The following is a 21,515-nucleotide window of genomic DNA, read 5'->3' as shown; positions in this document are numbered from 1 at the left end:
AGCTCAGAGAATCATCTCCACTCAGAAATCATACATTTTATACATGGTCATCACACTAAGTAGTTTGAGAAGATTTTTCTAGAAAATGGCTCTTCTTGCCACCACTTTTTACTTCCTTAATCATGGTGTGGTATCTTCTTCATTTAGATTTTGGTAGTACATTGATTAAAGCAGAAAACTTGCTCTTGTATTAGAAATCATTTTCCATTGCATTGAAATGAACTTGTAAATTGGAGGCCCAAGAGTCGAGAAAAAGACACATGAAATAAAAGACATTTCAAAATTATATATATGAGATTTATTTTATATTTTCTACCAACGTGGTCATTGGACCTATTACTTTCTGAGAGGAAGTGGCAGATGTCCATAAAAGATCAGTTATAATACAAGCATCTTTAGCAAAGATTTAAAAATACATTGAAAATCGAACTCTGTTAGTTTATAAAAATAAAAATGTATAGTACATTTCTAATAACAAGTTTTCAGTTTTCCAGACTATGTCTGTATGACTGATAGTGTTACCATTGGAAATGTTATCAAATATATTGATATCAGATTTTATGACCAATGAATGATGTTTTCATATTTTTAGCCATAGAATATGTATTAAAATATTTTTAATAAGTATAATACTTTTTGACATGCTCACTTAAATTATCATTAAAATATCAGTTTTATAAAGTGTCACACTTGCTGAAGAGTAAATATATGGATTTCTCTGTTTATGTTAGCAAAAAACGGATTTTAAGTTTATGATAAAAAAATTAAGTAAAATTTGTAATCACATTCAGAAATGTAAATTTGTTTATTCAGCATTAGACAGAAAATTGGGATCAGGGTGACCTGCAGACACACATAGGCTGGGACTGGGAGGTGGGCTCAGTCAGGGGCCTGTGTCCCTGTTGTTATTGCATTTGCCCAGCACTCACTCCTCCTCTCCACCACACCAAAAACCTTGCCAGGGTTCACAATTTAGGTTCTAAATACAAACACTGATGCTATCAAAATAAATGTCTTAAAAACAACTGAAGGCTTGAATGGAAACAGAGAGTACTTGGGGCTTCAAGGCTCTTCCTCGGGGATGAGCTTCCACTGCATGGAGGGTTGAAGTTCATCATCAAAATTCTCTAGCTCCTGCTCCTTGGAGAGTTCCAGGAAGACCTAAAAGGGGATGAGAAATAGAGATAGGGATGCCATACTATTTCCTGTAGCTCCAAGAGAGTGAAAAGCAAAGGTACATATTGTACTGTTATATTCCATGGATGATGTAAGATCACTAAAACTGACCCACCTGCTCCAGGGTGGACTGTGACAGGCTGTAGTCCTCCAGGTCGAAGCTCTGTTTAACTGCACAAGGATGGATGTACATTAGGGTTTTATATGTTTTTATATCCAAATGGCCTTTCAGCACAGAATACAAATAACTATTTTTTAAAAGCATTAAATGAAAAGGGGAAGGCAAGAACCATTAGGATGGTTTAAGCACAGCCTTCAGCTAAAAGAACAGCAGTGCATTCACATAGGTTTGGGGAAAGGTGTTATGTTGCACAGATTCTGAGATGTCTACTTAAGGGAGGAAACGGTGCCGAGAAGCCTTCCTTTCCTGCAGGTGAGCCGGGGTTTTTGCACATCCAGCACAGGAAGAGGTGGAAGGCAGACACATTTGGAAAAGGGTTGCATCAGAAGATTATAGAGAAAGATGCCTGAGGTTTTCTCAGAAGCCGGTAATCCTCATGAACCCTTTCCGTCCATGCAGCTTGCTTGACCCAAACCAAGTAGAAAGCTTTCTCCTTGATCAAAATGGACTGGGAAGGGTAGTTAGAGCCCCAATAAGAGCCCAGCAGGCTGGAAATATGCCACCAACAGTACCAGATTGGAACTATACCACCAGACATACCAGGCTATTACTGGCCACAGTGCCAGTCAGCGGATGCTCAGAATGCTGGGGTGTCAGCTCAGAGAATGGAAAGAAGAGGCATCACTGTGAACATGGATGCTATTAACAAGAGGAAGAAGAGTCTTCTAGAACCAGGAGACTTGTATCTCTTCCTCAGAGAAGGTGACAAACAAGCGAAGATGTCACTGGGCAGTGACAATGAAAGAATAAGGATGGAGAGGGAGGTCCAGCTAGCACAGAGCAGAGTCGCAGAGTCAATGGGCTCAGATGGCAAGGACCACATGAGCCTGGTGATGAGAGATGCAGTCTGGTCAGTTTTATAGCACAACAGACACAAGATCATCTTAGTGACCAGACCAGAGGTAAGTTTCTTAATATAGAGTCCAAGGCAAAGAAATAATATGCAAGTCCACATAAAATTTAGTTTTAAAAATGTAAGCACCAATATTCCAAAAGACCATATTCTTCTTTATTTTTGACAGTATTATTCTTAAATGCATGTATGATTGAGTTTTGACTTAACTTACACTAATATATATACACACAAAATATGGAGAAAAACCAGAAGAGTAAAAATCAGCCCCATTTCCCCACCCCCACAAACGCACACAGAATGCCTGTACTTCCTTGATATTGTGCTCCTAAAATTCAATTTGAAACTTTAACTTTTGAATTTAACACATTATATCACATTTCATGTTTGCCATGGAGATGGATTATTTTGTGACTTGAAATTATCTGCTTTCAGGCTCTTATTTCAAAGCCTATCATTCTTACCCCTCTCTAATTTGAAGAAAGCTTGTGCTAAAGGTCGCACATCTTCCACTGGCAACTTGTAGACCATGAGAGACGAGTACCTGGGAGGAAAGGAAGGGAGAGAGATGCTAATACCACCCGTGATGGACGTGAACTGACTCAGACATCTCTCTGGCCTTTATTTCTGTAAGTGTGCTTTGTGGTAGGCAAAATGCAGAAGGTGAATCCATACTAATAAAAAAGAAGCATTTCACAAGGACAACTGGGGATTGGAGTCAGATAGGTAGTGCCCTTGGCCCCTCAGATGGAGATGAGTAGGTACAATGCAAATTAAATTTCCAGATTTACCCAAGTCACCTTCCACCTCACTTTTTGGTTGTTGTTGTAGTTAATCCTCACCAGAGGAAGTTTTTCCATTACTTTTTAGAGAGTGGATGGGAAGGGGAGAGAAACATCGATGTGAGAGAGACACATTGATTGGTTGCTGCCTGCTTGGGTCCTGACCAAGACCGGGGATGGAGCCTGCAACCTGCAACTGAAATATGTGCTCTTTGACTGGAATGGAACCCGGGCTGATGCTCTATCCACTGAGTCAAGCTGGCTAGGGCCCACCTCCCTTTCTAGGCTCAACACTTACTGCTCGGCTTCATCCTCCAACCGGGCCCTGAAACCATGCAGTTTCTTCAAGCTTCCAACTCAGGCGGAAATCTAAGTCTATTCTCCAGAGCATTTATGCCTACCCCACCTTTCCCTTCCTATTCAAACTGCATTTCTAACACAGGAGACCATAACTGAGTCTCTGATTAGGAAACCAGAAATCTCTAGGAATTCAAGCTCCAAATAATATCCAGCAACCATTTTTAAAATAATTTGTTTCTCAGATAAATTTGTCTTTCCATCACTTGAAAACCAGGAAGATTCAGATTTCATTTTCTTAAGATTCTATTTCATATATTTATGAAGCAACCTTTCTCATCTATTTTGCTTATTCCCTGCACCGCTATGACATATTTCTATTTAGACCTGGGCTGCACGATGAGTTATAACATTGACTTTATATTTACAGTATACTCCACTGTAGAAATATATTTTCTGGCCTTGTCATTATGACTTGTTTCTCTTTATTACTTTTCCCCAACTGCTAAATAATTTGTCTTCCGCAGTTAAATTGCAATTGTTAAAAAAATGACCCTAATGTTAATCTTTGTATTTTTTTAGTGTATTACTTTTATGAGGATTGTTCCATGACCAGACTCTGTATAAAATTGGAAATATTAATAGATTTGAAATGGAACAGTTTTACATTCCAGTTTTGCCACTTATTAGCTGTCACGTGACCTAACCAATCTACCAATTTTCATGGAATAAGGTCCTTGTAAAGGCCAGACTCTTACAACGCATTTTTGCAATCATCTCCTTTTACATTCGAACAGCAGAGTCTACTATAGAAAGTCTCCGTGAGGATTAAATAAGATAACCCAAGAACAGGACCATACCTGGTACAGAGTAGGACCATAACACCCAACATCAGCTCTTCTCTAGTTGACTTTCTGCAGTGTCCAACAAATCATTTCTTTTAGGGTTTCCTTTGGGCTAAATGTGGGCTTGAATGACCACAGCTCTATGAACCTGACAAGGAAAAACTGACACCTGATAGCAGATCAAAGCCAGCCACCATCCTTACCTTTCCTGCCGAGCAGCCTGGGGGAAAAGCCTCAGGATTTCGCTGTGGAGGGGCTCCACGTGGGCGAGGGTCTTCACCTTCATCTCCAGCAGGTAATCCTTGCCAAATTTGCTCTTCAGGTGCTGGATGGAACCGATACATCTGGATGGAGGAGGATGAGTCAGAGGAGAAGGAGGCAGTGCTTGAGACTTAGGATTTGCTGCTAGTGCTGTCTTAGGACTGGCCCATCAGACCCTGGCCAGGTGGTCCCAGTGTTTCATAGTGACCTCTCTGCCCACTGACAAACTCTGCCAGCCATGCACCTGGTGGTCAAGTGTGGGCTTGGGCGGACACTCACCTCAGCCTCCCGGCCACCATGATGGCCACACGGTCACACAGGGCCTCTGCCTCAGCCATGTAATGGGTGGTCAGGAGGGCGCCCCTCTCGGTGTTATTAAAGCTGGCCCGGATCACCTGCCTGAATGGGAAGAAAAGATGCATGGGAAACATACACAACAACATCCAGAACCCCGCCCTCTGCCCCACCTTTGTATCCTAACGAGAATTACCATTGTCACGAGAAGTGTGGGACAAGGGGTGATTGTGTCTTACTGTGTCACACAGATACACCATAGCTTCTTAAAAGATCAATTGAGCAATTACAATACTCACAGTGAGTATGTTTGGGCCCTGACCATGATTATTTTTCCTTTAATGAGAAACAGTAAGATGTTTTTGCAAAGTATTGGCTATATGAATGATATTCGGGTTGTTTTATTTTGTATTAAGAGACAGTGTACGGGAGGGGTGGCCGCCTTGCTTTCTGTAGAGGTGTGGAGTTGGTGGCCGTGGCCTCTGGGCTGGGATGAACTGAGCTCTCGGGGAGGCGGGGGAAATAGGGGATCTGAGCCAGAGCTACAGCCACTATAGGGGTGGCAGTTGGACCATTGTTGCTGCAGGATTTGCAGTCTGTTGTGTGTGTGTGTGTTTTAAATATGTTTTTCCCGATTTCAGAGAGGAAGGGAGAGGGAGAGAGAGATAGAAACATCAATGATGAGAGAGAATCATTGATCGGCTGCCTCCTGCATGCCCCATACCAGGGATTGAGCCGGCTATCCTGGCATGTGTCCCCACAGGGGAATCTAACCGTAACCTCCTAGTTCATAGGTTGATGCTCAACCACTGAGCTATGCCGGCCAGGCCATTGTGTTTTGGAAGCCATAAAGCATGTGGAGCCTCAAGTCAAACAACACTTTCAAAGTCTACCAAAATCTGCCTTCAGTGGTGGCTATTACATGTGGGTTTGAACCCAACATAACAAAATGGGAAGCCAGTTTCAAACAGGGTAAGCCCTACTGCCAATAAAGGAATAATAAGAGATGCTCATCAATGAATTATGCTTTTAACTCCCCACCCCCCACGCCCAATGATCCCTTCAGTGAAGCTGAAGGTTCACTAGAAGGCCAAGCTAAAAAAAAGTGAACATATATGATGAAAAATATTCTTATCACTTATTTATGAGAGTACCAGCTTTTTATAATAAACTAGAGGCCCGGTGCATGAAATTCGTGCACGGGGGGGTGGAGGTGGGGAGTGGTGGTGTCCCTCCGCCCAGCCTGATTCCTCTCCAATCTGGGACCCCTCGAGGGATGTTCGACTCCCTCTCACAATCCAGGACTGCTGGCTCCCAACCACTTGCCTGCCTGCCTGCCTGATTGCCCCTAACCGCCTCTGCCTGCCAGGCTGATCACCCCCTAACCACTCCCCTGCTAGCCTGATTGATGCCTAAATGTTCCCCTGCCAGCCTGATTGCCCCTAATTGCCCTCCCCTGCCTACCTGGTTGCCCCTGGACTCCCCTGCTGGCTCGGTCACCCCTAACTGCCATTCCTTGCCAGCCTGGTTGCCCCTAACTGCCCTGCCCTGCTGGCCTGGTCACCCCTAACTGCTCTCCCCTGCTGGGTGGCTGCCCCCAATGCCCTCCCCTGCAGGCCTGCCCCCCCAACTGCCCTCCTGTGCCAGCCTGGTCCCCCCCAACTGCTCTCCCCTGCTGGCCTGGTCTCCCCACCCCCTCCCCCCAACTGCCTTTCCTCTACCTCTCCCTTCCTCTCAGAAATCAATATGAATATATCTAAAAAAAAAAAAAAAGTGGGTCGCCACAACTTTGATCTAAGAAACAGATATAAGTATGTATATGTCCCTGTCAGAATTCAGATTTCACACGTTAAAAACTTGATGAAAAAAAAAAAAAAAAAAAAAAAAAAAAAAAAAAAAAAAAAAAAAAACAGCTTAAGGGACAATGTTCACAGGAGTTAAACACTTCACAGATTCCCTGCCAGGCATCCACGCTGGCCCTGACCAGGAGGCACCCCTCACCACATCTGCTGCTGCCCCGCGGGGTCCATGCCCGTGGAAGGCTCGTCCAGCAGCACCACTGATGGGTTTCCCAGGATGCTCAGCGCGAAGCACAGCTGGAAGGAGAGGAAGAGCATGTCTGGCAAGGATCTGGGATCAGTGGACCTCCTGGTGTAACCCCAGCCCCGCCCCTACCTTTCTCCTGATTCCCTCTGATAAGGCCTTCACAGGGCGCTTCAGCACCCCCTGCAGCTTGAGCGCCTCCACCAACCTGAAGGAAACACAATGGGGGCCACAGGCTTCTGACAACCAGGACCCTTGGTGGGAGAGCGAGCCACGCAGGAGCAGGGTGGGGACAGAGCTCGGAAATGCGGTTCTGAAATAGACGCTGGGCCACATTACAACGGACTGGTTTGACACCCCCGTACCCCCCAAAATTAGTTTTCCTTTTAAAAGATTTGAAGTGCATTTTATGACATGCAAATAGCTGTCCTATGATAGTTTATACTTACATTTTAGTATTTATGATAAATTTACCAAAACATACTTTTTTCTTTCCATATTGAAGATGAGCAAATGAAATAACATGTTAAAATCAGGAAACCAGTTTCTGATTGGAAATCTCCCCATTGCGATCTGGGTCATTGTTGAGTCTCCTGGGAAGTCTTGAATTTCCTGTGAAGGCTGTCACTCCAACTGACTTACTGGACCTCTCAGGTAGCAACAGGTGTGTCCTCTCCACACACTGCTCCCCGTCCCCGGCTCCCCCCCCAACCTCCTCCCCACCCCCGTACCGTGTGATAGTGACTGTGGCATCCGCTTTCCTCAGCCCTTTCACCGCAGCGAACACCTCCAGGTACTCTCTCACTGTCAGGTTGGGCCACAGCCTGTTCTCCTGAGGACAGTACCCCAGGAACCCCAGGGGATCCCCTTCGCTGCTGCCTTTTAGTAGCACCTGCAGAGAAAACTTCACTCTCAGACCCTACATTGCTCCTCTGTGTTCCCATGACATCTTTCTCCTTACAAACCTAGAAAACCTAGAGAAAGGCTGCAATCTCATTGACTCGAATCACCTGCAACCATTTTGGTTGGAGGAAGGTTGTCAGAGTGTAAATACATGGCAACAAACAGATACTCAGGGCAAGTGACCTTAGGTGGGGCGATCCGAGAAAGCCTGCCTGCTGAGGGACCATTGCAGCAGAAGGGTGACAGGGCGACTGCCCTGGAAAAGGCCAGGAGTTTGGGGTAGAGCAAAGCCCTGTGGAGGGATGATGCTCAATGTGCTCTCAGACCCCAGGCAAAAGCAGGGATCTGGAGCCGAGTGCTCCAGGGGAGAAGAGAGAGATGTGACAGGAGGGACGTGGGAATCAGCTCCTGACCAGCAAGGAGAGGTTTCCTTCCAGGCACCGTGCAGTGGGAGGTCACTGAAAGTGTTTGAGCAGGACAATGACATGTTATAAAGATCACACTGGCTGATGTGATTCAAGCTGATTTCATGTCACCCAAATGGTTGTTGGCTTTATAATTCAAATCTCATGTAACCTTTAGAAATATTTCATTCCAAGATCTCAATGAATGGTTACCTCTTCTTTTGCCCATGCTTAAGGAGAAATAAAATACTGATTTTATTTCAAGGTGGTGCTCTCAACTGAACTAAGCACTCCCTTTAGGCTTGGCTGAGCCACCAACATCACCCAGAGGCACCCTTCACCGACACATGCTCTCACCTCAGCGTCAGAGCGACTGTGAATATGTTTCTTCTTCCCTCTTTCCTGGGACACCTGCCTATCACGTATTTGGTGGTCTTTCCCTTGGTGGGCGTGACCACCAGCCGCTTTCCCATGGTGGAGGTGCACGGACCTCTGCCTTAGGATTCTGTTCTCCACTCCCTCACCGCCAACATACTTTTCAAAGGAGTTCTGAAGGTTACCTATGTCCTGCCAGAGAATTTTAGATTTCTCTGTAACTCATGTTGTTTCTTTCATAAATTCAGCTCTTTTTCTGTTTGCCTGACCTTCTATGCAGTTGAATCGCATGGATAATTCATTCCTCGAAAACACTCCCCAAGATAGTGTATTTCTACCAAAATATGTGTTACAGTAACTAAGTACTTTTAAAGGTCTAAATAAAGTTGTTTAAAAAAACACATTTTAATTCATATAAGGACGGCAGTGCTCATTGAAAGTGCAAATCCAAGTGTTTTATGGTAGTATAAATAGAATTTGTATGCATTCTGAGATTGGACATTCCCGCTAATTGCCTTTACAGGCATGAATGATTATTCCCTTTAAGTGATTAGTTTGGTTGTGTATTAATGTGATAATTTGTAATGTGTATTCAGTCACATTAATCACTCCATTCATCTAATGAATGAGTGAGATTTGGCTGTGTATAATATTTTGACATCTTATATACTCATTTTGAGTACCACTAGGTAAAGTTTCATCACGTGGTTCACCTACCTGCCCAGAAGTTGGTTTGGTGTCTCCAGTTATCACTTTAATGGATGTACTTTTACCAGCTCCATTGTGTCCTAGTAATCCTAAAACCTCACCTGGAAAAAAAGGGTCACATTTAATACAAATTGATTTTAATAATGAAATTAAGAATAAAACATAGTCTGAAGTCTCACTGTGTGACAAGTGTATGTGATTTGTAGGTAGTGTCTCATGTAATTGTCATAGCCCTCCTCCCCCCGAGAGGTTATCATAAGCCTTTCTTACACATTTGGGAACAAAAGCTCTTAGGGATGAGGTTATCTGCCCAAAGTCACACTGATGGGAAGTGACAAAGTCACTCTTGGAAGCTAGGTGTATCAGACCACACATATCCTGTGATCCTAAGAACTGTGCAATAATGTCACAAAATGAAGTCATGTACCATCTGGTGGTCAAGCGTTCAGACCATGCTGGCACATCCCTCTCATGTTCTTGTGAGAAATAATGAAGGTTAGGAAATTAATCATGTTCATTACAGAGAAATGCACATTTTGGGGGTTTCAGTGGTTTATTTCAACAGAGTGCTTATGGTTTCCATGTGGATGTGAGTAAGCCCCTATCCATGGGCATGACTTAGGTAATTTCTCTAGGAATGAGCCATGTAAAAGGAGCTGTCAAGGTCTCCCCGCTGATGGGTCTGTGTGCGAACCAAGAGGTGGTCACAGAATGATTCTCATCAAGAACCACGAAGCTCGAAGGAGGGCTCCGAGCCAGCAGTCGGAGCGCCTCCATGTCCAACCTTTTCTGACACAGAAAGAGACATTTCTTGCGGCGATTTTCTTCTTCTTCTTGGAAAAGCAGTGTTTTCTCTTCACTGTGTACTCCTTGCGTAGACAGCTGGCAATAATGGCTGGTTTCTGTAAATGACAGGTATATCATGTCAGACCTTCAGACTCTCCATTGACCTTGAATAAGCCCTATCCTCCGACTCGGCTGGCCCCTGACTGCACAAGCCATGCCTCCAGGAAGACTTTCTACTAGATGACACGTTTACGAGCCATTCTCCTATCTAGCACTTATGTTTCCCTCTCCTACAAGGGCACTCACACAGGAACTCAGTATTTAATGCAGCCAGCCCATCTCTCTGGACAAAAGCAGAGAGACTTAGAGAAGCACCAAATCACCCGCAAAGGACAAACAACACACTGTGGACTGGACTTGGCCCTGCATTTTGTACAGTGTACTTTCTCCAAGAAGCAGTGATTGGGGTCAGTTTGCTCAGTTTCTAAAATTCACAAACTCTTTCTTGGCTTCAGAAATTTCAATTTCACTCCATTTTTAAAATTTATTTTCTATGAAAGACAACGTGAGTTAAAATGACTTTTTAATGTCTGCTCATTTAGAAGTAAAAATGATGACTACCTGCTAAAATAAAGTTATGATCCTCATTTGTATGAATTAGAGAAATGTAAAATCATTTGAGAATTAGTCGCTTCCTGCTTTTATTCATTTGTTATTTGATGAAATAACTACTTTGTATGTTTTACCTCATCAAAGTTTGTGGAATTCAAGGCATTAGCTGTTCTCTCTCTTTCCATCTGAACATCTTCATCCTCCCCCTCGGGCTCCTCTGGATTTTGGTGTACCTTGCTGCTTCTTGGAGAAATTCTGGAGTCAAAACCATCCATTAATAATTGATTTTGGGTTTTTATCCTCGTATCAAAAACACTGCATTCTTTAAATCTGATACTTGAGTAGACTGGGTGATTAATAACCTATCATAATCTCTCTTAAATACAGTGAAATCTCCCCCACCACCACTCCAAATGCAAATAGGATGCTTGATCTCCTATTAAGGTTAGCCATTTCTTTGGAATATGTGTGAGATTCACTAATTTTCCTCCATTCTAACTCTGTCCCTCATACTCTCTTCCTTCTATTCTCTCTTCCTTCAACCTAAATCTCTCATACTGATCTTAGAAGACTTTTTAAAAGTCTTCTTGTGTCTTGGAAGTCTCCCATGCAACTATCTGTAAGAGTTATCAATGAAACTGATGGGGAGTCAGATGCTTATGGTTGCATCATTGAATGATGGGAGCAGCCTCAGCTTTTCAGTGCCATGAAAAACTGAACCAGTCTATGGTCCACCAGTTGGACTTCTCACTACCACAGGAAAAGAGCACAGTCATTGCTGTCTTTGACCTATTGAGCATTCTATTCTTCCATTCTGGACCCACAGCATTCCGTAGTCACTGTCAATCTATTCAGATTAAGTGCTATTTAAACTGAATGAGCTGGATGTAACTTTCCCTAGTGTTCTACTGCACAGTGTCAGACAGAGTCTTTTAATATTCAGTGTTTTAGGTCTGTTTGCTCCACTATTTATAATCTTTGATTTAGGTACCTATATCTCTATTATTTGTATTGACACATGGTTCATACCCCAGCCGCTTCTAGTTCTTAGCACTTCTTTGTTAATGGATTAATTTATGCATAAAATATTTTAAAACAGTGATCACTGGAATAAAAGAATCAAATTTCATTTCTCCAGACCGAAAGAAGGGATCCTTTCTCATCGATATCTTTCCAAACTTCCATTCCAGACATCGAAGAATAAAAATCAAGACGATAATTTGAAGGAGAGGCTAGGAATAAAGAGATGCATAACTAGAAACACTAAAAGAAAATAATTTCACATTAAAAGTGAGTTAGGAATAATTGGACTTCTACAAAGATGCAGTTGGCAAAATCATTACCAATTTCCAATAATCTATTCTTCAAACTGTGAAACTAGTAAATTCACTCTCAATCTTGTTTACAGAAACATAGGAAACAAATATAAAAATTGTGTGATAATATTACTTTAATTAATTTCCTCTAATAGTTATACAGTGTCCTTAAAAATTGGGAAGCATATTATCTGGTTAGTTGATTTTTATATAAAACGTTCTATTTTTACAAATATGTTTTCTCTATGGGCTACAGATACCTATATATCCACATTAATAAAAATTCCACCATGTTTACAGGAATTAAAATAGTTTAGTTAGTAAAATACATGATAAATTTTAAAGAAGAATGTGTTCTTACACTTAGGAATATCAAAAAGGACACTCCATCAGATGAAGATAACATGAAACGCTGGAAAAAGAAAGACAATGGTTAAACACGAACATTTTCGTTTTGTGAGTTTTTGCCATATAAAGTGAATTGGCCCATTTGAACAACCCTACTGGCATGCCCCCGATGAGTATTGGCTAAGTGTCCATTCCACAATGTGTAGCGAGGAGCTGTCTTCCTTCCTCCCAAGGTTTATGAGCCATTGTGCTTTTATTTGAAGCAATAGGATTTAGCAATTATTCATCACCTGGTGAGAGAATCTTGGGGTCTGTTGTGCTAGCCTCCCCAAACATTGAAAGAGAGGCAAGATTTAACCTTTATCACACAGTCCTTCATACACCTTCTAGTGCTCACTGCCCCTTTCATAAGTTCCCTTTCTTTCCTTTCTCTTCCCCATGGATAACTCTTAACTCACATAGTGTACCTTCCTTCCATAGGTAGAAAGAAGTATAGGTATCAGTCAGCTAGAAAAAAGGGATTGAGAACTTCTCTAGAATCCTGAAATCCCTAAGATTAGAGACATTTCATTTGCTTCCTTCTAGGGCTGAGCATGCCCAGATTGAGTAAAAAGGCTGCTTTATTTCTCCCACCCATTATTCTTCCTCCCCATCCATCAACTAGGGTCAACTATTCCTTTACAGTTCAGCTGGAGCATATTGTCCTATCTGAAGAGAGATTCAATTAGAAGCATGAAGTAGAAATCTTCAAAAGTCACACATACTGACCATTTTGCAGAGTCCCAGCCCCAAGCAAAGCTTTCACCATTGGTTGTGAGTTCCAGGACACTGGAGCAGATGGTGGCATTACTTACATGAAAAGATGAGAGCATACAGCAAATTAATGTGGTTTGTGGTACGAAAAAGTTGATGAAAAACAGTAAATTATAGCTATGCAATTCCACCACAGATATGGCCACAGAGAGAAGGGTGATCTAAAAAGGGGGAAAAAAGGCATTTTAACCATTCTGAACATCAGTAGATGCTCCAAATTAAGATGGCTCATCTTGGAGATAATCCTAACTTCCACTTCAAACCCGAAAACTAAGCTCAAATCAGCGGATCTCCATTGACATTTTCTCTTCATGATTTAGCCACAATCCTTTGACCCAGAGGATCATGCATGAGACCTCACTGGGTAAATCTAGGATCTAATATGGAGAGCATTTTAAATATAGAAAAGGAAAAAAGGTAGTGTATATTATTTTGGGAGGTAAAATTCAGAATGGTATATAAGCAATAATCATAGGTAAAAATTGAAATTGAATACTAATAGGATTGCCCAGGTGCTGTGGCTCAGTGGTTGAGCATCTGACCTATAAACCAAGAGGTCACGGTTCAATTCCCAGTCCGGGCATGTGCCCAGGTTGCTGGCTTGATCCCCAGTGTGGGGTGTGTAGGAGGCAGTCAATCAATGGTTCTCTCTTATCATTGATGTTTCTCTATCTCTTTCTCATCTCCCTTCCTCTCTGAAATAAATAAAAATATATATTTTTAAAAAGATATCTGATAGGAATAAAGCAATAATAAAAGGATACTTGTTAACTATACCAATGGAGGAATATAAGCATTCAAAAACCTGGAGTGGCTTAGTAGAAGTACTAAAATACACCATTCAGGGAGAAGAGAAAGTTATAAGTATGTGTGACCCTCTCAGACTTTTTCTTCTCAACTATTGTAATGCCTTCCTAAAAGTTTCCATACTTCTAATTTCTCTCTGTTACAAACCGTCACTTCTATGGCTTCCAGAATATTCTTCCTAAAAGTGTGTCTGTGATCATATTTCTCTTCTGAATTATTAGCTTCCATGGTGTCTCATGAGAGTGAGCGAGAGAGAGAAACATCAATTTGTTGTTCCACCCATTCATTGGTTGATTCTTGTATGGTCCCTGACTGGGTATCAAACCCGCAACCTGGGCATATTGGATGATGCTCTAACCAACAGAGCTACCTGGCTAGGGCTGTAGAATAAATTCTTGAGCCCATCATTTAAGGCCAGTCATGGTTCCTACCATTGTGTTCACCATGACTAGGACCAGGCTCAGCTGCAGCCTGTTTCTCCCCACATTCATGTCAGATTATTACCAGTAGTTAGGACTTTTTCCTAGTCTGGACACTCTCCCCTTTGGGTCTCTGTTCCTCCACTCTTTTCGATTTGCATCATCATTCTTCTCCAAATGTGAAATCTTACTCTTCCTCAGGTTTCACTTCCTGAAGGAAATCTGTTCTCATTTTTATGAATGACTCTCTCCCTTTTCTGGTTTTCATAGACCTCTTTATTACTCAGTTGTGTTAGATTTTATTTATTTATTTTTTAGATATATTTTTATAGATTTCAGAGAGAAAGGTACAGGGAGAGAGAGATAGAAACATCAATGATGAAAGAGAATCATTGATTGGCTGCCTCCTGCATGCCCCCTTCTGAGGATGAAGCCCTCAACCTGGGCATGTGTCTTGACCAGAATCTGACCCAGGACCCTTCAGTGTGCAGGCCGACACTCTGTTCACTGAGCCAAACCAGATAGGGTGGTTGTGTTAGACTTTTAAAGATGGATGGTATCTTGGTAACCTTTGCCTTATCACTGTTTTAGGAATTGGCTGTTTACCCTTTGAGCACTCTTTCAGTCTTAAAACTGTCGATGACAGGAAATTAGAAACAATGCTTATAGGTTACATATATTTTTCCTCCTAATTTAGATAAATTAAGTGTTGCTTTATAGAATTAATTCATAGTAGAGAGTTGGAGAAGTTGCTTCTACTTTTAACTAAGCTGGTTACAGTATTTGCATAGCGTCATGGAGATCTCTGGGGTTATTTCTTTTTCAGTAAAAAGAAAATGCAGATGGTTTCCAGGTTTCCTTCTGTTAAATATTTTATGGTGAGAAAAAATGTGGCCACTTTTAAAGAAAGACAGGGAGAAATAGGGAGAGGAAAAGAGGCATATTTTGAAGAGGATCCATATCTAAGGCAGGGAAACATTAAATATGTTAGACTCTTATATTAATGTATTTTACCAAGGGCAAATTTAAAGTACTATATCAGAATCATACATTACACGTTTAAAATACATGTTCAAAAGAAACATACTTACAACAAAGAAGCCCAAAGACCAAATGCCACTATTTTTCCTCCCCTTGCGAAAAATGAACGAAATTACATATGTAAGGAAAATAAGGGATATGGTGGAACCAATAGCACATGAGATCTGAAATAAACAGGATATTACGTTTCAGTTAAAGACAAATGCAATCTAGGAAGACATTTAGGATTCAATACGTTAGCACAGCACCAGGTCTAATAGTTATTAATAATTTATGACCATGTGAATATCAATGAAAACAGTTTGCATCTTCAAAGTTTCTAACTACGTCGTACAATGATATTTGTTCCATAAATATTGTAACTTACATGCATAACCTGATATACATTATTAAATGTAAATCCTCCTAAGTCTAAAATGATCTCCAGGAAATACATTAGAAGGAACATCAGCCAGTAGAGTGGGACGTCCACCAACGCCTGCCCAAGCCAGTAAGCAGAAGGGAAGAGCCCGGAAATCCGAAGCTGGAACCACACTTTGTTCTGAGCAGGAGACAGCAAAAACACAGACGCTACTTCAATGAGAGGTTTCAGAAAATGTGGATTATGCGTGAGAACTCCAGTTTCTCCACACCCTCACAAACTCTGTATTGTCAGTCATTTTAACATGTATTCATTTTATTTGCTGTGTAAAGGAATCTCATTGCGGTTATTTTCTGGGTTATACATGATATTAGCCATCTTTTTATGGAAGCATTTTCCATCTACATATCTTCTTTGGTAGGTATCTGTTTTCATATTTTGCCCATATTTGAAATAAGGTTATCTTCAATTACTGGGGTGTAAGAACTATTTATATTGTTGGCACAAATCTTTTGTTATATATGTGCATTGTGAATATTTCTCTCTCAGCCTACAGCTTTTTATTTGCTTATTCATGTTTTACAAAGAACAAAAGGTTTGAACTTTGATGAAGGTCAGATATCATTTTTTTGTGGATGGTCTATGCTTCCTGTGTCCCAACTAAAAATATTTGCCTACCAGAAGACCTATGATTCATTTCAAAATAATTTTGTGTATGGTGAGAACTGAGTGTTGAGAACATGTTTTTCATAACATTATCAAGTTCTTTCCATACAATTTTCTGAAAAGAGTAACCTTACCCCATTTGAATTCCCTGGCAGTTTTATTGAAAATCAATGGATGACATATGTGTGGGTTTATATCTGAAATGTTTATTCCATTTCATATATTTACATGATTATTCTTACTTAATACAACACATTCTTATTTATTATAACTGTAGTAAGCCTTGAAGTCAGAAGCATAAATCTTCCAATTTTGTTTTTCTTTTTCCAAGTTATTTTATTTTCAGTTACTTGCATATTCATATAAATTTTAGAATCATTCTGTAGAATCTATCTATACATTGATATTTCCACTTATAAAAATTCCTTTTATTTTTACAACTTAGGATTTTTGTCTGAATTGGTTGCTCAAGTAAACGTGTATAAATCACCTCTTGAAAAATCCTGTAATTATATTACCTTCAACATACAATCATACAAAGTAAGCGATGTTTCAGTTACTCCTCGTTACCTTATAATCATTGATGCTGCTCATGGCAATGTAAGGAGCACAGCTGGATGACAAAAACAGCCAGAACATGGAAGGTATCATGAATACAACTGGACGATCGAGGTCCTTTTGAAAAGGCAAAGAATATAAAGAGTTGCATGAACAAATGTGAAATTCATTTTTAAAAATATTGAACAGCCTATTTTTAACCCTGCCTTACATCCCTTTTGTTACCAAACTCTTTACTATCCATCCAGGCTTGAAGCTTGATTTTTGGCTTGATAACCCACGTGTTTGGATAAGAAAAGTGCTAGTCACAGGACTGCACGATTTCACTTTCATTTCTTCATGTTCTCTTTGAAAATATAATTTGTTAGTTCTATTTACATAAAAAAAATCAAAGCTCTAAAAAATTACATTGATTTCCCAAAGCCATAGAACTTGCATGAGTCCAAATGTTAATTTACCCTGCAGATATTTAATCAATAAGAATAAAATCCCAGCCATCCGAAAGATGCCTGATGGAGGAGAGTCATAGAGTACATACTTACCAGCGAAGACGTACTTCTCCCAGTTTGGATACGTGCTGATGGTTTAACCATTCTAAGCAGCCCATTACTAACAATATCCATTAGAACTGGGAAGCAATTCAGTCTCTTGGTATTGCACGCTAATGAAAAACTGTAATTCTAAAATAGAAAAAGCAAGGTTATAAATTCTCAGAGATCTTCATTTTTTTCCCTAAAGAAGTAAACATTCAATATTTTAATTAAAAATCATGTTTTAAAAATAGTGTTAAATAATCTGAACAAAAACAAACATTGTGTTAAATAAACTGAAACATGTATATAGGCAGTATCTGGCTTTCAGGATACCAGGTGTCTGGCTTATGGCTAGAACCAAATATTATTATTGCTTAAGAATAAAACAGAAGTTTCAGCACATATGAATTAGAAAATCCTTGAGAGGAAATACAAATTTTTTGGACTTAAGTATGTTCTTGACAGTGGGTATTGTATAGTATTTATTTTGCTAATGCACACAGTCTATTGGTAGATAGTAACTGATATATGAAGTATTTATCTACTAATGACTACAATTAACTAAGTAATGAAAGCAGTACCCCTGCATTTGTTTTTCATTTTTTTTCCTAAACTGAAGGAGTGTATTGATAGTTTATTAGCTTTGCACACCTTTAGGATAATTTCTTGAATGGAGACCAGCATACCTTGTCCTGACCAGACACTATGATGGCTCCATTATAAGATGGATCATCAAGGCCACTTCTATTTCCAGATGCATCCACTTCCAAAGCTATGTTCTGACGCTCCACGGAATGTATAAAGTCATCAATGCTTGCCCCTAAATTGTAGTTTAATGTATTAGGTATCTCAAAACTAAGAAAATAAACATCAACCTGTGCAGTGAAATGAAAATTAAGGGCCTTATGTAATATTTACTGTAATATGGAGTGTGAGGATTTGTTCCACATAATAATATGCCTGCTACTGTAAATTTAAAAATCTACTCACTTCTATGGATTTTACTTTTTAATATATTTATTCGCTTATGATCATTGCTATATGGTGCATATGGAATAGATTTTTTTCCAAGAAGATTTCAATGAGTAGCTATACCAATATGGTTTGAATGACATAGATAATCTCTACTAATTAGCCACCAAATAGGCTAAATCTCACTTCATTACCACTAGATTATTAATTGATTTTCAAAATGTTTCTTGATACAGGAAGACAACTTGTTGAATGGCTATATAAAGAGCATGTCTATGGACCTTCTCCCCAGAAAAACAACCATAACTTGTAAAAATTCCTAAAAAATTCCAACAGGTTGAAATTTTATTATCTGAAAGACATACAGAAAAAAAAAAGAAATTTATTTGAAAAGAATGTACTAAATCTGTGTAAGAGCACTAAGAAACTGTGACAAAGACCTATACCTTCACAACTCTCCCTTGATTAGCATAACAAAAGCTCCCCTCTGAATGGGTTAGAGAAGGATTCAGGGATTCTACCTGCTCAAGCCCTGTCTATAGGGTCTTCCAGGGAGGGACTGTGATGACGATGACTGAGAACCACTTGTCCATAAATTAGAACTTCTACCTTATGGGTAAGAAGAGAACTCCAGATCTCTCAGCCCCCCATTTCTGTTTGTCTCAAGCTTCTGCAAGATGAAGCTGAAGGGAATGTGAAAGTTTGGTGGCCTGACCCTCCCAGGAAGATAACTGGATATCTATTGAAGTTGCATCCCTTCCTCACACCACACACAAAAATGAACTCAAAATGCATCACAGACCCAAATGTAAGAACTGAAAGTATAAAAGCCTTAGAAGAAAATACAGGAGTAAATTTTTGTGATCTTGCATTAGGCAAAGCCTACTTAAATATATCATCAAAAGCACAGGTAAGGGAAAAAATAAGTTGGACTTCATAAAAATTAAAACATTGTGCCTCAAAGGATACCAAAAACAAAGTGAAAAGATAATCTACAGGATGAAATAAAATATTTGCAAAACATTTATAGTTGATTCTTAATATTCTCAGTAGTTATGTACTTTACTTCTATAAAGTCACTAGAAAGTTATCATAAACACTGAATTAGTGAATACTGGATCAGTGCTTATAGGGGAAACACAGGTTTAGGTCTCTCTAAGCCTCTGGTCTTTAACAAATCAGTGCATTGTTTTATTTTATGTATGTTTCTGTATATTCATTGTTGATTCATTAACCTTGATCTCACAGCCAACAGCTCTATAATGCATGCCTGAACAAAGCTAATCTAACACACATATTTTCTTTGTAAGGTACATCACAGCCTTCTTTACTTAGGAACATTAGCACTTCAGCACTATAATTGGGAGGCACTTTATTTTTTAATAATTTGTTTTTTTGTATGTGTGTAGAAATTGGAATCCTCACAAAATGCTTCTGCAAATGTAAATTGATGCAGTCATTTTAAAAAATACTTTTACAGTAGAAAAAAAAATGGCGGCGGAATAGACAGACATGTTCTGAACCTTATCCTGGAGCAGAAAGAAAGAACAGCTGAGGGTCACACGAGGAGCGTTTGTTGGCAAGTTAAGGGGCAGATAAACTCCAGGAGAAGGTGGGGGACTGATAGATGGGGTTCCCCTGACTGGGCAGCCCCCACTGCAGCTGGGTCCCCTCCCGGAGCTACGGGCTCAGACGCAGAGACTGCGCCATCTTGAAAGGGAAAGTGGAGCTTATAGAAAGCCTGAAAATCCACAACTGCAGCAACCACCGAACAGCTGCGAGCCCCAGAACACCGGTCCCCAATTGGAGCAAACATACGGATTCAGAGGAGCTCTACACTCCACCACAGAAAGGTCAGATTTCGCCGGGGATAAGGAGAGAGAGAACTATATAACCAGACATCCGGAGAAGAGAGACCATGGGGAGACAAAGAAACAGCCCGCATATGAAAGAAAAGCAGGCATCACCAGAAAAGGAAGTAAACGAAATGGAGGCAAGCAACCTTCCAGAGAAAGAATTCAGAGAAATGGTAATAAGGGGGCGGAAAAGAATAGAAGACAAATTCAACAATATGAGTAAGAACCAAGAGGAAATTAAGAAGAAGCAAGAAGAAATGAAAAATGACATCGCTGCTATAAAGAACTCAATAGAAAGCATCAAGAGTAGACTAGAAGAAGCAGAGGACTGTATCAGTGAGTGAGAAGACAAGATGGGAAAAAATACCCAAGTAGAGCAGCTTCTAGAAAAAAAAATTAAAAAGCAGGAGGAGAGCCTAAGGGAACTTTGGGACAACACGAAACAAAACAACATCTGCATAATAGGGGTTCCAGAAGGAAAGGAAACTGAGCAAGGAACAGAAAACCTGTTTGAAGAAATAATGAGAGAAAACTTCCCTGATATAGGGAAGAAAAAACCCACACAAATCCAAGAAGCTCACAGAGTCCCAAGCAAAATGAACCCCAAAAGACCGACGCCAAGGCACATTATAATTAAATTGGCAAACACCAGCGACAAAGTAAGAATCTTAAAAGTGGCAAGAGAGAGACAGAAAGTTACATACAAAGGAACCCCCATAAGACTAGTAACTGATTTCTCAACAGAAACTCATCAGGCCAGAAGGGAATGGAATGAAATATACAAAGTCATGCAAAGGAAGGGTCTGAATCTAAGAATACTGTACCCAGCAAGGCTATCAATCAAAATTGAAGGTGAAATCAGGAGCTTCACAGACAAAAAAGGACTAAGGGAATTTATTACCACCAAACCAGCAATGCAAGAAATGCTAAAGGGTCTGCTGTAAAAAAAAAAAAAAGAAAGAAAGAAAGAATCAGGAAGCGAAGAAGTAACACAGGGGTAAAGAATAGGAATGGCGAAAAATAAGTACCTATCAATAATAACTTTAAATGTAAATGGATTAAATGCCCCAATCAAAAGACATAGGGTAACGGATTGGATAAGAAAACACGACCCATATATCTGCTGTCTACAAGAAACCCACCTCAGAAAAAAAGACGCACACAGACTGAGGGTGAAGGGATGGAAAAAGGTTTTCCAGGCAAATGGAACTGAAAAAAAAAGCTGGGATAGCAATACTAAAATCTGACAAATTAGATCTCAAAGTGAAGGACATAACAAGAGATAAGGAAGGCCACTTCATAAAA

General features: G+C 40.2%; 1 protein-coding gene across 1 annotated transcript in view; it reads right to left on the bottom strand.

The window, feature by feature from the left end:
* Positions 1 to 271: 271 nt before the first annotated feature.
* Positions 272 to 21,515, bottom strand: part of LOC308252455 (ABC-type organic anion transporter ABCA8-like) — a 54,272-nt gene continuing 33,028 nt past the window's right edge. Inside the window, exons 21-39 of the mRNA XM_080677099.1 lie at positions 18,069 to 18,202; positions 17,392 to 17,529; positions 16,862 to 16,966; positions 15,632 to 15,805; positions 15,315 to 15,428; positions 13,039 to 13,158; positions 12,198 to 12,248; positions 11,661 to 11,752; positions 10,655 to 10,775; positions 9,907 to 10,024; positions 9,132 to 9,223; positions 7,464 to 7,624; positions 6,865 to 6,940; positions 6,691 to 6,785; positions 4,675 to 4,794; positions 4,338 to 4,478; positions 2,675 to 2,754; positions 1,292 to 1,347; positions 272 to 1,161 (exon numbers count right to left, since the gene is read on the bottom strand). Of these exons, the coding sequence (XP_080533225.1) occupies positions 1,063 to 1,161; positions 1,292 to 1,347; positions 2,675 to 2,754; positions 4,338 to 4,478; positions 4,675 to 4,794; positions 6,691 to 6,785; positions 6,865 to 6,940; positions 7,464 to 7,624; positions 9,132 to 9,223; positions 9,907 to 10,024; positions 10,655 to 10,775; positions 11,661 to 11,752; positions 12,198 to 12,248; positions 13,039 to 13,158; positions 15,315 to 15,428; positions 15,632 to 15,805; positions 16,862 to 16,966; positions 17,392 to 17,529; positions 18,069 to 18,202 (2,087 nt within the window). The 3' untranslated portion in view covers positions 272 to 1,062. The remainder of the gene's footprint in view (positions 1,162 to 1,291; positions 1,348 to 2,674; positions 2,755 to 4,337; positions 4,479 to 4,674; positions 4,795 to 6,690; positions 6,786 to 6,864; positions 6,941 to 7,463; positions 7,625 to 9,131; positions 9,224 to 9,906; positions 10,025 to 10,654; positions 10,776 to 11,660; positions 11,753 to 12,197; positions 12,249 to 13,038; positions 13,159 to 15,314; positions 15,429 to 15,631; positions 15,806 to 16,861; positions 16,967 to 17,391; positions 17,530 to 18,068; positions 18,203 to 21,515) is intronic.

This window comes from Plecotus auritus (assembly GCF_963455305.1).
Source record: "Plecotus auritus genome assembly, chromosome: 7".
Taxonomy (NCBI): Eukaryota; Metazoa; Chordata; class Mammalia; order Chiroptera; family Vespertilionidae; genus Plecotus; species Plecotus auritus.
The sequence above is the reverse complement of the archived record's forward strand: the minus strand, read 5'-3'. Positions and strand labels throughout refer to the sequence as shown.